Below are 16,105 nucleotides of genomic sequence, written 5' to 3'. Positions count from 1 at the left end.
GAGCTTCATACGCCAGACATAAGCCGGGCCGTAGGGGCGAACCTTGCACAGAAATAAAGGCGAGGAGATGGTTCACAGAGGCATTGCGAGTCCGGCGTGCAGGAGGAGAAAAAAAACCGCTCTACTTCCAAAGTGGGAATTGTAAATAGTCAAGGATAGCGAATAGCGGCTACATACTTAGCCAGGAATGCGCCGCAACGCATGTTTGCCCACAAGAAGGGGCTGTGTCAAGTGACCACGAAAACCAGCCGAAACAATTGGGGCCACAACAATGAGAAATGAAATTGGAACTGGGTGGAAGATGGGAGGGTCGACGCCCTCCACCCCTCCTAGACACACAGATCAGGCAACCACCACTTCCCTATGTAGCACTGGTGCGCTGGGCTTCTTGCTGTTGCAGGAAGGTTTTTGCAGCTTCCACAGTATCCAGCCATTGAGTACCACTCTCCGTAGCAACCCGTAAAACGGGCCGGATACAATAGCGCCGGCTTCAGGCCCATAGAGTAGAGTTTAGAACAAATAGGCGCGAATGCCCTGCGCTTCGCGGAGAGATCTGGAGAAAAGTCCTGGAATACCAGAATTTTCTTATTGTCATGAAGAAGAGATTTACCGGTACGTAGTAGGCGAAGAATCTCACTTTTGTGGGCATAATTGAGAAGTTTCGCAATGACCACTCGCTGTCTGCTGTTGTCTTCTCGCCGAGGGCCCAGACGGTGGGCTCGTTCAATTCTCAGGGGCCCCAGAGCAGAAGGGAGCGAGAGTTCCTTTACCAGCCACTGTTCCAAAAAGGGGGCCAGCTCCCGATCAGCAATAGACTCCGGGAGACCCAGAAAACGGAGATTAGATCTCAGAGATCTATTCTCGAGGTCCTCGAGGCGTTCTTCTTGCTTAGCAATGCGTGTCGTCAGGCGAGCCAGCTTGTCCTCGTGGTTGCGGCAGCCATCTTGGTTATCCGAAACGCGCTGTTCCAGCGCCTGCAGTCGCAGCTCAAATCTGGCCATGGTGGAAGAGAGGGCGGCGATTTGTGCTGAAATGGCCTGTAAATCAGGCTGCAGAGCCTCCCGGACCGCTAACTTGATGTCGGCGAGAGCTGCCACTGATTGCAGCTCTGTGGGTCCCGGCTGCGCCCCCCCCCCCCCCCCCCCCCCCCCCGCGGCCGGGCCCGATCCTTGTCTCTCTTTGCCTCCCGAGCCGCCATGGTGAGCCCCGCAAGCTGAGAGAGATACAGGAGGGCTTTATGAAGAGTTAGGCTCCACGAAAAGATTCAACAATAGCAGGTAAGCGAAGCAATTTGCCGTGGATGGGGAGCTGAAGAGCGTAGAGGGAGGGAAACACGTCCGTGCTCCTCAAGGCATCACGTGGTCTCCTAGAAATGTCTATATTTAAAAGAGTGATAGGGTGATAATTAGCCAGATAGAAAGGATCCTTCCCACCCCTGTGAATTACTGTAATAATTGCCGCTCCCGGTGTGTAAGGCAAATGGGAACAAATGGTTAAATAATGCTAGATTGTTGAAAAAAACATGTATATACCATCTGAGCCTGGGGCTTTGAAATTGGCTAACTCTGCTATGGCCCTGTGAACTTTTGGCAATGAGAGAGGTTCATTCAGTTTTTTAGCTGTCTGATCATAACCTTAAACTGAGTATTATAACCCAAGTCTGGTAATAGTTAAAAGTGATAGTGACATGGGCAACAGACTGCATCAGCATATTAATGTGTAATGGTGCTGCTGTTCTTGTTGCAGGTATGTTTGGCATTCAATCTTAAGTATTTAAGTATTATGGTTACTATGAATATGTAGAAATAAAAAGCAAACGCACTGTAGGTAAGATCTTTTCGTTGGACTAATGTAGTGTATCAATAACTAGCTTTCAAGAGCTATGTTCTCTTTATCAGTTCACATGTTAGTCATAGATCATCACCTGCATACAGCATGTTTTTTGAGCTTTATTTCTACGTAAGCTGATGATGTGTTTCAGAGTTTGTAGTAAGGTTAGAACACAGCTTTCCAAACTGTGTGTCGGGACACGTTAGTGTGTCGCCTGCAGTGTGCAGGTGTGTCGCGCAAGCCCGGTCAACTCTGATGCGAGTTTGGGCTTCTTTTTTTTTCTAGAGATTCACTTTTTTTTTTCAGTTTATGGGTTGCTTATTATTGGGTGATTTTTGCTGTCAATCGCGTTTTTTTGGGGGGCTTGGTGGGTGGAACGAGCCCAGCCATCCTTGCATTGGCTGCTGCTGCCGATGAGGCCTGGCCATGAGGAGTACTGACTGCAAGCAGCAGTGTCTGGTGATCATGGAAGGGAGTGAAGCACTTAACTGGCAACAATCAAAAAGACGAAGTACATGAGTGTGGGGGCCAGACATGTGCTGGGGGGAGAGAGATGAGTGAGTGGGGGGCAAACGTGCTGGGGGGACAGACATGTGCTTGAGGGGGAGAGATATGAGTGTGTGGGGGCCAGACATGTGCTGGGGGGAGGAGAGAGATGAGTGTGTGGGGGACAGACAATTTGTTTTATTATTGTTTCTCATAAATTATAACAATAACATGAATCTTGGAATATATATTTTTAATATAAATTTAAGGTTTTCATGAGATAGGTTGTGTCGTGAAACATTTTATTTATGTATATATTTAAGGAAACATACATAAATTGTCGAAATATGTTTCGTTCGTTTAACCTTTAACCTCTGGTTTACTAGTAGACAATTACCGAGTCGTGAAATTATGTTTGTCTAAAAAGTGTGTCACCAACATGAAAAGTTTGGAAAGCTCTGGGTTAGAACCTCTGTTCTCCAAAATTTGGGGATTTGCACGAACTTGTGCTCTGCATGTGAGCACATCTCTGTGCAGCAGAGCTGAATGCACCTTAGGAATAAAATTGCAGCTGAACAAATATCACCAGATTCTAGACATTTTTGGCAGTATCGGTGCTAACACCCCACTAAAGACAATTTTCTGATACTTAATGGCCACAATCCGGAATGGGAGAATACTTTCTACTGCATGAAAATTTGTAGTAATAAACTTTTATTTACTCAAGTGTGGTAGCGGTGGTGGAAGCCACAAATAGTTCAGATAAATTGCTACAAAAAAAAATTAAATTGAACTAAATTAAGATATATTGAACATATTAATTCGTTCAGGGTACTATGGATTGTATACACTGGTACTGATTTTTCTTTCTTTTTCCTGTCCTCAGCTGCTTTTCCACATCGATTGAATCTCTTTTATGTGGCCAATGATGTTATACAGAACTGTAAAAGAAAAAATGCAATTGTCTTTCGTGAAACTTTTGCAGAAGTGCTTCCAGAAGCAGCTTCTTTAGTGAAGTAAGTGATGCCTTTTCTTAAATGTAATGTGTTAGATTCCACTTTTCTGGGCTGGAATGGTAAGAAACTGAAGTTGTATAGAATTCTTGAGGTGTCTATCTGCCTGTATAGTACAGACTTTATTTATTTATTTAACAATTTTATATACCGACCTTCATAGTAGATTACCATATCGGATCGGTTTACAGTTTAACAGAGGGAAAAAACTAGAGTAACAAATTCACGTAAACGAAAGATAACCAAAGCAGGAATAAGTCAAAGTTACAATCAACAGGGGGCGGGAACTTGGAAGCTTGCAACAAGTTGGAAAGAAGAAAAGGCCAGTAAAGTAATTTTACCGTAGAGTACAAGTTACAAACTTAAGAACGGTGCTTTAATTTGAAGTCTAAGAGTCCATTTATTTTTTTCTTTGAGACTTTACACTTTGACAGTGTAAAGTTAGTATTGGCTCCTTTTGAAATGTACCAGTTTTCTACACCAATTTCAGTATCATAAAATTGGGGAGAGTTTAAACAGAAGAGGTTTGTTTTCCTAATATTATCCTCCTACTTATTTGGGCTTCCATATGAGCTGAAGCAGACTCAATGAATAGAAACCAGGCTCTGGTGTTAAAACTCTGTGCAACAGCATGCCACTGCTCCGGTACGTTTTTGTGTCTGTATAAATAACTTTTCACAAGCTCCACATTTTTATGGTCTCCCAGCCAGTGGAGTAGATAAACTACGGTACCTTAAGATCCTTGAGTTATTGTTCACTCGGTATATTTTAAATCCATCATTAAAAGTGACATGACCAAATGAGTATACAAAAAAAAGACACTCCAAAGAGAAGTTAATTACTTGATGTTTGAAATAAAGCTTCTCGCAGGACAAGCAGGATGAAAGTCCTCACATATGGGTCACATCACAGGATGGAGCCTGTTACAGGTAAGCAACATTTGCTAAACTTAGTCTGTTGTTCAGTGTATGGCATAAACTGAAGCAATCCAGAATTTTAATCTGGAAATGGCAATGTTTCCATTCAATTGCAAGGTGTCTACACATGACTGTTTGGCCCAAACCACTTGTTTGTTTTACAAACCAAACCACTTGTTTAGGATTAACTTTTTAAATTGTCTAAGCTAGGAGAGAAATCTGGATATTTTCTTTGTATAGAAAAAATTCTTTATCTTAAACATTAAGCTAGAATGTTAAAAAAAAAAACAAAACAAAAAAAACCCCCTCTGAGGCTAAAGTTATTTTATTTCTACTTATTACCATTAGAAGTTGCAGGATTTCTCCAGGTGTATCTGTGATACTGATAAAAAAAAACCCCAATAACAACAACAACAAAAAAAAAAAACACCTTAGCATTTAGACAGGTTAATCCACACTAATGGGTTATGTACTTCTACCAGCAGATGGAGATGGAGCAAAGCTGACGTCAGTATATACCCCTACATTGACATCAGTCCGCCAGTATTCTCCGTCTCGAGCAGATGATAGACATGCATCTCCCTACTGGGGATTGCTTGTTTAAATAAAAGAAAAAAAAATGTGTAAAAGGAGAAAAGGAAGTAAGTTAATTTTCCCTGCTCTTCTGAGGTGATACCTTATGGTATCTCCCACTGTCAAGTTTTCCTGGGGTGATATCTATGGATCCCTCCCCCAGTTGAGTGCTTCGGTCCAGTAGCTGTTTTTCTGGTGTGAACTTAACTATAAAGAGACAGCTGAGAGGCTAGCGGGTACAGGAAGCAGAGCACGGCAGTGAAGGTCTTTGTCCTCTCTCTCTCCCCCCCCCCCCTGCATTCAGAGACCTACTCTGTATTCTGCTGGGATGGGCTGAGCTTAAAAGAGAAGGGGGAAAAAAAAAAGGGGGGGGGGAGTTAATTTTAGGGATTCCATCCCCTTGCTGGTCTGAGTTCGGTGTGCCAATCCGATGTCCAGACCCGTCTCCAGGGAAGCTTGTGGAGTCATGACAGCTTGGTGGGGTGTTTTTGACTATACCCCTCTCTCAGGCTTTGCTTAGTTGCTGCATGGTAGGCTGCGGCAGCGTTCACGTGCTGTTCTGAGCACAAGGCTTCCACGAAACAGTATCTGTGTCTGTTCATGCTTGCTTTCCCTGGTGTGCGCTTAGTTGGATGCTCAGGTGTGCGTTTAGGAGCGCTTGGGTGAGCACCTACCTACTTTTTGGACGTCCGTGGTAAGCGCTTATTGCAAGTGCAGCTGGTCGGGCAGTAATTGACACTTTTTGGAGTATACTAATAGAGGGTGTTTCCCATGGCGCCAGTAGCAAAGAAGCTAAACGCCTTACCCTTTGTGCTGCTTAACATATTCAGGCATCACAGCCTGGCACCCCCTCTAACTTGTGTCAGTGCTGCTTGCAGGCTCTGGGAGAATTGTCTTTGATTTTGCTAAGCCCGGTCTTTCCCAGCATGCTGTGGGAATGAAAAAGGAGAGGGAACTTCCAGAGGTTTGTTTCGCTCAGTTTTGGGGTTTCTCTAACTGGTTCGTCAGTGGGGGAAGGTAGTTCAGTGGATGCAGGACTGACACCCCCTAGTTTTAGTATGGATCCGTCTGCTTTTTCTTGGGTAGAAGTTTTCAAAAACTACAATCTTTTCTTCAGGCACAGTCATCTGTCCTGGTCAGTCCTATCAGTTCAGGATTGCAGGTTGTGGATTCTGCCTGGTGCTGCGGGTAAGTGTTGGAGTACATCTAGACCTGCTGCAGGTCACACTGATAGGGACCCTGATGGCATGGATGATAAGCTGATCCTTACTCCCTGGAGGATGGGGAAATTCCTCTGGGATTGGAACCGTATAGAACAATGTTGGGTTTCTTTCATAAAGATGAGTTGCTGGCTCTGATTTCCCAGACATTGAAGATGATGGAGGTGCCGGGTGCTGATTCCATGTCTGAGCCAAAGAAAAATCCCATTTTAATTTCTTTGTGTAAAGCTTCATGGTTTGTTTTTTTTCCCCCTTCCATTATGGAGGCTATTCAAGAATTGATTGATCTTAAGTGGGGTGCCTCAGAAGCTAATTTTAAAGGGGAACGAGCCTTGGAAGGGCTGTACCCCCCGGATCCAGCAGCGAGAGAACAGTTGCGCTTTCCAAAAGTGGATGCGCTTGTGTGTGCTGTCACCAAGCGGACGACTATCCCTGTAGAAATGGGAGCGGCATTGAAGGATGTGCAAGATAGCCTCAATTCTCCTATCCTTAAGCAGGCCTTTGAGGTGATGGCAGTGAATTTAAAGATAGCCTCTTGTTTCTCCCTGGTGGTTCGCTCTTGTTTACTTCTCCCTCAGGAAGTTGATGAATCTGTTGTGAATTCCAGGGCAGTGATGGAACAGGCAGCCTCTTTTTTGGCAGATGGGGCTGCGATCTGGTCCACACTTCTGCCAGGGGGTGGCTTCAGTAATAGCAGCCAGGCATCATCTATGGCTTAGGACTTGGTTGACCAATACAATTTCAAAGTCCAATTTTATGAAATTGCCCTTTAAAGGATCACTTGTTTGGGAGTAAGCTGGAAAAAATGGCCAATAAGTGGGGTGAGTCCCAGGTTTCTTGGTTACCAGAGAATAAGAAGCAGGCGCCGCTCTCCTTTGGCATGACAGGTCGTGCTATGGGTTTCAAATGCTTTCGACCCTACAGAGGAGCAGCTTGTCAGAGAGCTCGACCTTTGGGTAGGTCTCTTTTTCCTTTTGTCCCAGGCAGCCCAGATGGGGCACAGGCTGAAGTGGCAAGGCCTCCCGAACCTCTCAATGAAGGTGTGCCAACCCACCCCCGGGAAGTGGAGCTAGGGGTTGCCTATCATTTTAGCGGAGGTGGGTTGAGATCACATCAGATCAGTGAGTTCTGGAGGTGATAAGAGATGGCTGTGCTCTGGAGTTTCTCGGTGTTCCTCGGGACATTTTCATGGTGTCTCCCTGCAGTTCTCCACAGAAGAGGCAGGCAGTTGAGTGAACGTTGTTAAGACTCCTCAGCCTGCGGGACTGTAGTCCCAGTGCCCATGTCACAAGAAAATATGGGCTGATATTCCATTTATTTCATTGTGCCCAAGAAAGAGGGAAATTATCAGGTAAGTAATAATTTCTCCATTAAAAGAATCACGACCTGAAATCTGGGAATACTTGGTGCAGTCTTATACAAATCCTTAGTTTCTTCTTTGTGTACTGCAGACCTATTTTGTATACTCATTTTTGTAGACTCATACTGCCATAAAATCAGGATACTGAAAATATTGATTATCCCAGGACAAGCAGGATGATAGTCCTCACATATGGGTGACATCATCAGATGGAGCCCTGATACGGAAAACTTCTGTCAAAAGTTTCTAGAAACTTTTGGCTGGCACACTGAGCCTACTGAGCATGCCCAGCATGCCATGATATTCTCAGCCACAGGGGTCTCCCTTCAGTCTCTTTTTTTACGCCTTGCTGTAAGCAAAGCAGATTAGGAGCTCTGGGAATTTTTCCATCACTTTTTTCCTCTGGGAAAAAAATATTTTCAGTCACAAAATAATTGTCATCGGGTCTCCCTTCGACATAGTATCGGTGAGTACATTTTTTGAACCATTTTTCGGTTGATTCCGGTCACCCTCACTAACGGTATCCGCTGGTTATCGACAATTACTCGGCCTAACTTTTTATTATGGCCTCCGGATTCAAGAAAGTCTGGTTACAATCCGGACATATGTTGATTACTGACCCCCCACAATGTTTGTTTTCTGTGCCTGGGATCAGGCTACGATGTCCGGGCTTGTTCAACTTGTGCCCAGATGTCCAAATGGGCACACCTGCCCTTTGGTGTCAAGATGCAGGAGTTTAAGAAAACCCCATCATCATTGTCGACACCGTCTCCAAGAATAACATCTCCCTTGGTCGCAAAACATCGAGGAGAAAAGAGGACTGGTGACTGTCCGTCACAGACTCCCATCGGTGTCCTCCATAGCGTCTTCCTCTGCATCGAAGGAACATCGAGAAAAAAGATGCCATCGACATCGTTCCACCGACCCATCGGATGGAAAGACAGCCATCGACGTCGAAGGACATCGAGCCGATGCCCTTGCGAGTCCGGGTACTGGAACCAACACACCCTACCATACCCGAAGAACCGAGGCGCTCTCCACTGGGCTCGATGTTAGACTGTGCCACCACGCTCAGTCGTGTAAGTGCCAGTAGAGCCAGTTTTACCTTCCCCAGGGAAGAGGTGACTACCAGCAGGCCATCGTCGAGACTTTTTGAAACGACCAGCCTCCTTCCATACCACCGGTACCGACCCCAGCATTGACATCGGATCAGTCGATATTTCAGCCTTTGCTAAACAAAATCGATGCTTTGATCGGTATTTTTCCTCCACTGGCACCGACGCCTGTACCTCCGATGCAGCTATCGACTCCATCGATGCCAACGCATCCACTGGTGACTCCTTTCATTCCGATCCCAGGTTTATCGGAGGAAGATGATAGGGACTCGGATTCCGTTCCAGGGCCATCGGGCCTTCACAGTCATTGAATACCGGAAAAACCATCGATACCAGTAAAAGATCCCTCGATGCCAATGCATCCTCGTCCATCGGGTGATACCCGACATCGGTTCCCATCGAGGCCTTCATTACCTCCTATGCTGCCAAAGCAGATTCCATCAAAATTTGCTTTTAAGACAAAGCATCATCTACAACCAGATGATCCTGAATCACCTTATCCTCAGTATACTCCCTGGAAGGATGTGGATACGGATACTGAGTCAGAAGAATTAGTCTGAGCCTTCTCCACCAGAAGAGAGAAGAAAGTCCCCTCCTGAAGACTTGTCCTTTACAAACTTCATTAAGGAAATGGCGGACACAATTCCTTTTGAATTACTAACGGAGGGCACAAGGCCCTCGAAGTCCTTCAGTTCGTGGGTGCACCAAAGGAGGTAATGGCAATACCAATCCATGAAGTCCTGTTAGAACTCCAGCAAAGGATGTGGGAACATCCATGATCAGTACAAGCTGTAAATAAAAGAACAGATGCCACATATCTGGTACAACATGCTCCAGGTTTCCAAAAGCCCCAACTGCCTCATCACTCGGTAGTCGTTGAATCGGCTCAGAAAAAAGCCAGGAAACAGAAGCCACACTCTTCTGTCCCACCAGGAAAAGAACAGAAGTTCTTAGATACCTTAGGTTTTTCAGGTATCCATGCTGGTATCTCGCATTGCGGCGTACCAGCTTTATATGACACAGTACCAAAGAAACTTGTGGAAGCAAGTTAAAGGTATTGCCGATGATCTCCCTCAGCAACAACAACTGGCTTTGAACACACTCATTGCAAAGGGGCTGGAATCTGGCAACACAAGGTATGGGCAACTTATGATGCATTTGAAACATCTACTTGCCTATCAGCATCAGCAATTAATGCAAGGAGGTGGGTTTGGCTTAAGGCCTCGGACCTCAGACAAGAAGTCCAGGAAAGACTGGCAGATCTCCCTTGTACTGGAGAGAATCTCTTCGGAGAAAAGATTCAGGCTACCGTCTCTCAGTTAAAAAAAATCACCACGAGACACTCCACCAACTCTCCAAATTGCCATCGGATCAGCCACCCTCCCTAAGAAAATCAACTAGAAGGGACACAAAGAGACCCTTCTATAGACCTAGAAGATATTACCCACCTGCTTCTTCAGCGCGTTCATACCGTCCACCACAAAGGGGACGTGCACGCCAGCCAAAACAGCAAAAAACCCAACCACCACCACAAACTGATCCAGCGGCGGGTTTTTGAAGTCAATCAAGAGATCAGAGGTCTTTCCAACAACCCTATGCCCCACTTTCCAGTAGGAGGTCGACTCTACCATTTCAAACACCAGTGGCGCTTATTACAAAGGACCAGTGGGTATTAGCCATACTAAATCGGGGATACAGTCTAAAGTTCAAAATGGTACCCCTTTATTCTCCACCCATTCTACTTTGGACAAGCATGGTCATCACACCTCAACTAAGTAGAACGCTCTACTTTGCTGACTGCCAGGGCTATCGAACCAGTTCCCCGGTCTCAACAAGGAAAAGGGTTTTATTCCAGCTATTTCCTAATTCCAAAGAAAACAGGCGGCCTTCACCCTATCTTAGACCTCTGCAATCTCAACAAATTTCTTCACAAAGAAAAATTTCGGATGGTATCCCTGGGGACCATCCTTCCATTGCTTCAACAGGGAGATTGGCTCTGTTCTCTAGATCTTCAAGACGCTTATGCACACATAGCAATTTCCACACATCGCAAGTATCTACGATTCGTTGTGGGAAGAAATCATTACCATTTGGACTTGCCTCTGCTCCTCGAGTATTCACAAAATGTCTAGCAGTGGTTGCCCAAAGACAGACCTCTTTGCGTCCAAACTGAACCACAAAGTGGAAAGGTTCTGCTCCCTCCACGGCCGTCGACAAGCATTCCCCAGGGACGCCTTTGCTCGCCCCTGGAACACAGGACTTCTATATGCGTATACTCCAATCCCGCTCATAGCCAAAACTCTCGTGAAGCTACAACAGGACAGAGGAACAATGATCCTCATAGCCATACTCCTCGACCTCTCGATCAGAGAGCTAATTCGCCTGGCACAGCGCCCACTCTCGTAACTCAGAATCAGGGCAAGTTGCCTCATCCCAACCTGACAATTCTTGTCCTGACAGCTTGGCTGTTGAAAGCTTAATTCTCCAACCACTTAATCTTTCAACGTAAGTAAAGTTCTCATAGCTTCACGAAAGCCTTCCACACGTAAATCTTACCACTTTAAGTGGACTAGATTTACCAAGTGGTGCACACAAAAAGGTTTTGACCCTTTCTCTTGCCCCACTCCTGCTTTATTGGATTACCTATGCCACCTTTCGGATTCTGGTCTTCAGACATCCTCTGTAAGGGTACACCTAAGTGCCATAGCGGCATATCACAAGGGTGATATAGAGGATGCGCCAATAACAACGCAACCCCTAGTAAGTCGATTTATGAGAGGCTTACTTCACCTTAAACCTCCCATTCGACCACCGGTCACTGAATGGGACCTCAGTATAGTACTGACGAGACTCATGCGGTCACTGTTCGAGCCTCTACATTCCTGTGATGAAAAATTTCTTACATGGAAAGTATTTTTCTTAGTAGTCATTACATCGCCTAGGAGAGTCAGTGAGTTACAAGCTCTCATCACATACTCACCCTATACAAGGTTCCTGCATGACAGAGTAGTCCTTTGCACTCACACCAAATTCCTACCAAAAGTGGTAACAGATTTTCACATCAATCAGTCAATAGTCTTGCCTACTTTCTTTCCAAGACCTCACTCTCACCAGGGAGAGAGAGTCTTACACACATTAGACTGTAAACGTACGCTAGCTTTTTACCTGAACCACACGGCGATCCATAGGAAATCCACCCAACTCTTTGTTTCTTTTGACAAAAATAAACCAGGAGTTGCAGTAGGAAAACAGACTCTCTCCAACTGGCTAGCAGACTGTATCGAATTCTGTTATGAAAAAGCAAACATTCCTCTCCAGGGGCGAGTAAAAGCACATTCAGTAAGGGCTTTGTCTACATCAGTAGCACACTATCGTTCAGTGCCCATTCTTGAAATATGTAAAGCTGCAACATGGAGTTCCCTTCACACCTTTGCAGCTCATTATTGTTTGGACAAAGAAGGTCGACAAGATTCAGCCTTTGGACAATCTGTCTTAAAGAACTTATTTCATCCATCCTGCTGTGATTTCAGGCTGCCTCATTCTTTCCAGCAGTACACCCGTTGTTGTGCTTGTTGCACAAGTTGTATGCTGTTGGTATAATGCAAGAATGACTCAGCCTGTAGCTTGCTAATCACCCAAATGTGAGGACTATCATTCTGCTTGTCCTGGGATAAAGCAAAATTGCTTACCTTGTAATAGGTGTTATCCCAGGACAGCAGGATGTAGTCCTCACAGAACCCACCCGCCACCCCGCGGAGTTGGGTCTGATATGTTTTATTTTATTTTTTTAGCTCATGCATACTGCTACAAACGAGATTGAAGGGAGACCCCTGTGGCTGAGAATATCATGGCATGCTGGGCATGCTCAGTAGGCCCACAATGCCAGCCAAAAGTTTCTAGAAACTTTTGACAGAAGTTTTCCGTATCAGGGCTCCATCTGATGATGTCACTCATATGTGAGGACTACATCCTGCTGTCCTGGGATAACACCTATTACAAGGTAAGCAATTTTGCTTTTATTTCTCACCAGCATTTGAAGCAAACACTTTGGTCCTTCTACTTGTTGGCAACATACCAAGCTTTAGAAAACATTGAAGTATTTTTTTCTGTTGTGCCTTTTTTTAGGGATGCATCTGTTTGTAAATCCATAGAACGGATCTTTAAAATCTGGGAAGACAGAAGTATGTACCCTGAAAAGACCATTGCAATATTCAGGGCAGCTTTAAGTAAGTATTTTCCCTCTGTTTCCCCTTTTTCTAATAAAATAGAATTCTTTGAATTTCAAATCTTGTGCAGTCAGGCACTTAGAATATTATTTTGCTAATGCTCACTGATTAAATTAATAAGTGGGCCACCTAAAGTTCAAGGATTTGTATCACCCTGGGGGGTAGGTTTAAAGGTTTTAGTTTGTTTTTGTTTTTTTTTGCTTTTTTTGTTTTTCTTTGTATAAGACACGGGATGGGGGAGACGAGAAAGGAGCACGAGTGGACGGACCAAGGTAGCTGAGAGAGGAGCGGAAGGAGGTGAGATACAGGCCATAGAAGCTGTTGAGCTCTCTTGCTTACTCCCTATCCCTAAAAAAAGAAAAACGCTTCTGGTCTGAACATCGAAATACTCTACTACTCTACATATAAAGGTCTATATTAAATTGATGGTTTGACACAATTAAAGCACAGCTGATTAGTTAAAATAGACTTCAATGGATGTCTGAAATCGAATATTCACAAAATGAACCAAGTGTCCTGTATAGTATATGGGCTTAGCTGAAATTGGCTTGCTGTATCCCATGGAATTTCCAGCAAGTCTATATACTTTTACTCTTGAGAGAGAGGATACCTGAGCAAACTCATGTGGCTCTTTAGCTGATCCCTCTGATAGACACTGTTGGGGAAAGGTTTTTTATTTTTCTTTTTTTATATTTAAAGGCTGTTATCCATTTTAGTAATACATGAAATTGCTTTATCTACCAAAGCAAATCCAATATATACTTTGAAGGATTAGAAATTTTGTGCTTCATATGGCAATGGCTGACGTTTCTGTATCATTGTAAAAATGCCAGCGGAGTTTAGCAGGATGAGCCAGTCCTGTTGCTTCGATTTGCATGTCCTTGATGTTGCACTTAAATGAAGAAAGCTTGCAGAAGCAATCAATCATTGTAAAAATTTTGAAATATTTCAATTTAATTAGCATATCTTTGCTGTTGCATCACACTTGTAAGCAAAGGTTAGATGTTCCCATTTTGCCCACCCTCCAACGTTCTCTCTTTAATAAAGAAACTCCATTAATAGTAACTCCTGCATTGAATTATAAATTTGTTTCAGCAGCTTGGCACCAGTAGGAAGTTCTATGTTTTTTATTTTCAAAAATGTTCTGAAGGTTATTAAAATTCTGACCCCCTTTCAGTATCAGAATGGGATTTCTCACATGATAAATACACTTGGACATAAAGCATTATTGAGCTTTAATATTTTAAAACAATACTTGGGGAGGGAGCTGTTTATGTGTGCTAGGAGAAATGAAGCTTTGGGTGTGTTTACTGTAGAGAGCTCACGGCTGTAATTTGTTCATCCTCTTATTTCTACAGCAGCTGAAAATCCAAAAGCCGTGCTGAAATCCAAGATTGTTGCTGAATTCAGAGTAAGTTTCAAAAGTGACTGATGAGATGCATTGTATCTATTTTAACTTATGCAAAAGAGAATTTTAAGATTTTCATTTGGAGCATGGCACTTCACTGGAATTCAGCCGTAGTAGTTTTTTGTTGCCTACATCTGTAATTTGCTGTTTACAGCATCAACAGACATGAATACAAAGTATTCTGTGCTTCTAAATGGCTGCACATTTGTCGGGGTCGAGGGGTTTTCCCTTTGAGGTAGTGACGACTCACAATTAATTCTATTTTCCTAGCGTGTAGCAGATGGACTCAGGACCAATGGGTATAGTGTATTCCTGATAGCAGTTGGAGACGGATCAGATTTCAATCTGACGTCAGCCCTAGTACATATACCCCTGCTGGAAGTGCAGCTCTTCAGTATTTTCCGTCTCCATAGCAGTTAGGGACTCTATGCATGCTAGCACAATGTTAGAGTAATTTTACCAAAGAAAACCAAATTAAGAAGAAAATCTTACCTCTACAGACGAGCCCCGCTCTCCTGCGGTGACACCCGTTGGGTCCCTCCCCCAGTTGAGATTTCCCGAGGTGATTTCCACGATCCCTCGGAGGTAAGCCTCGGTCCGGTGGCCGACCCTCGGTGGGGAACTAGCCCCCGACATCGGGTGAGGCTGAGAGCAGCGGGTGCAACCTTGATCGCAGCGGTGAAGGTATTTTCCCTCTTTCCCCCCCCCCCCCCCCCCCCCCCCCCCCCCCCCCCCCCCGTAACCGGAGACCGCCCGGAATGAAACCGGGAAGCGCCAAGACAAGGTAGAAATCTATTTAAAAGTCTTCGGTCTCCGAAGCTCGAGGAGACGCACAGGTCACCAGCCGGGACCAGTGCCACCGGGTTGATTGGCCCTAGCAGGGCTAGACCCCAGTCAGATCCGAGAGCCCTCCCACGTGGAGACCCTCTGAGGTGGTCGCCATATTATCCGCGTGGTCGCCGCCACCATTTTGGCTGTGTTCGCTGCCCTGTCCGCCATTTCGATCTCTGCGCACAGAGACGAGCCGTGCGCACAAGTACCTTGCGCACAAGCCACGCGCTTACTGTTCCGGGCGCATAATTTCGACCTGTGCGCACATCTCCCCGCACACGTGCACCAAACCTACGCGCGCAACTTCGCACAAGGAGCACACAACTGTATGGTACGTGCACAAGCCATGGCACCACTGGAAAATAAACTCAAAGCTCAGGGCCTTTGCCCAGCATGCCATATTAGAGCTGCACAGTATGAGGAGGCCACGGCCCTTTGTATACAGTGTGAAGAGGCCCTAGGGGACCCAACTCATGGCCCTCCCCAGCCGGTGCTAGACCTAGCATTACACAGCGGGACCTCCCCCCCCTCAAACGGGGCTCCCCAGGAACACGGCACCTTCTAGTCCAGACCCAGCATCTATCTCCTGGGTGGAATTCTTCAAAGGTCTGCATACCTTCGTCCACATGCAACCGGGGCCTCCTATAATGTGGCCTCAGGCTCCGCCAGAGGACCTCAACATGCCAGGACCCTCTATGCCCAGGGAAGTGATCCCACCACCCAGAAGCCTCACTTTCGGGGACACGGACATCTCAGATGAGGAGTCAGAACCCCTGGAGGAAGGGGAACTTCCTTTGGGGACAAAACCCTATCGAACCATGAGACACTTCTTCACCAAGGACGAGCTTCTAGACCTAGTCACACACAGATTAAAAGAGCTTGCCATCCCGGGCACAAGTGCCTCGGGGGAACCTAAGACAAACCCACTATTGGAGGGACTCTGTCAGACCTCCCGCCATTTCCCACTATTACAAGCCGTCTAGCAAGTAATTGACCTAGAATGGGATGCCCCAGAAACCACGTTCAAAGGGGGCCGGGCTCTGGCAGCCATGTACCCTCTGGACCCAGCCATCAAAGATCTCCTGGCATGTCCGAAAGTGGATGCCATGGTCTGCGCGGTCTCGAA

The 16,105-nt window shown here is 45.5% G+C and overlaps 1 protein-coding gene across 3 annotated transcripts in view; it reads left to right on the top strand.

The window, feature by feature from the left end:
- RPRD2 (regulation of nuclear pre-mRNA domain containing 2) overlaps positions 1–16,105 on the top strand; it is a 146,092-nt gene that overhangs the window by 76,822 nt on the left and 53,165 nt on the right. For 2 of the 3 annotated variants that reach the window (XM_029580679.1, XM_029580677.1), the window contains exons 2-5: positions 3,203–3,332; positions 12,640–12,740; positions 12,966–13,037; positions 14,099–14,151. In XM_029580679.1, coding sequence (XP_029436539.1) covers positions 3,203–3,332; positions 12,640–12,740; positions 12,966–13,037; positions 14,099–14,151 — 356 coding nt within the window. The remainder of the gene's footprint in view (positions 1–3,202; positions 3,333–12,639; positions 12,741–12,965; positions 13,038–14,098; positions 14,152–16,105) is intronic. The other variant, XM_029580678.1, reaches the window with a different exon arrangement.

This window comes from Rhinatrema bivittatum, chromosome 16 (assembly GCF_901001135.1).
Source record: "Rhinatrema bivittatum chromosome 16, aRhiBiv1.1, whole genome shotgun sequence".
Taxonomy (NCBI): domain Eukaryota; kingdom Metazoa; phylum Chordata; class Amphibia; order Gymnophiona; family Rhinatrematidae; genus Rhinatrema; species Rhinatrema bivittatum.
This window is presented reverse-complemented; position numbering and strand designations above follow the sequence as displayed.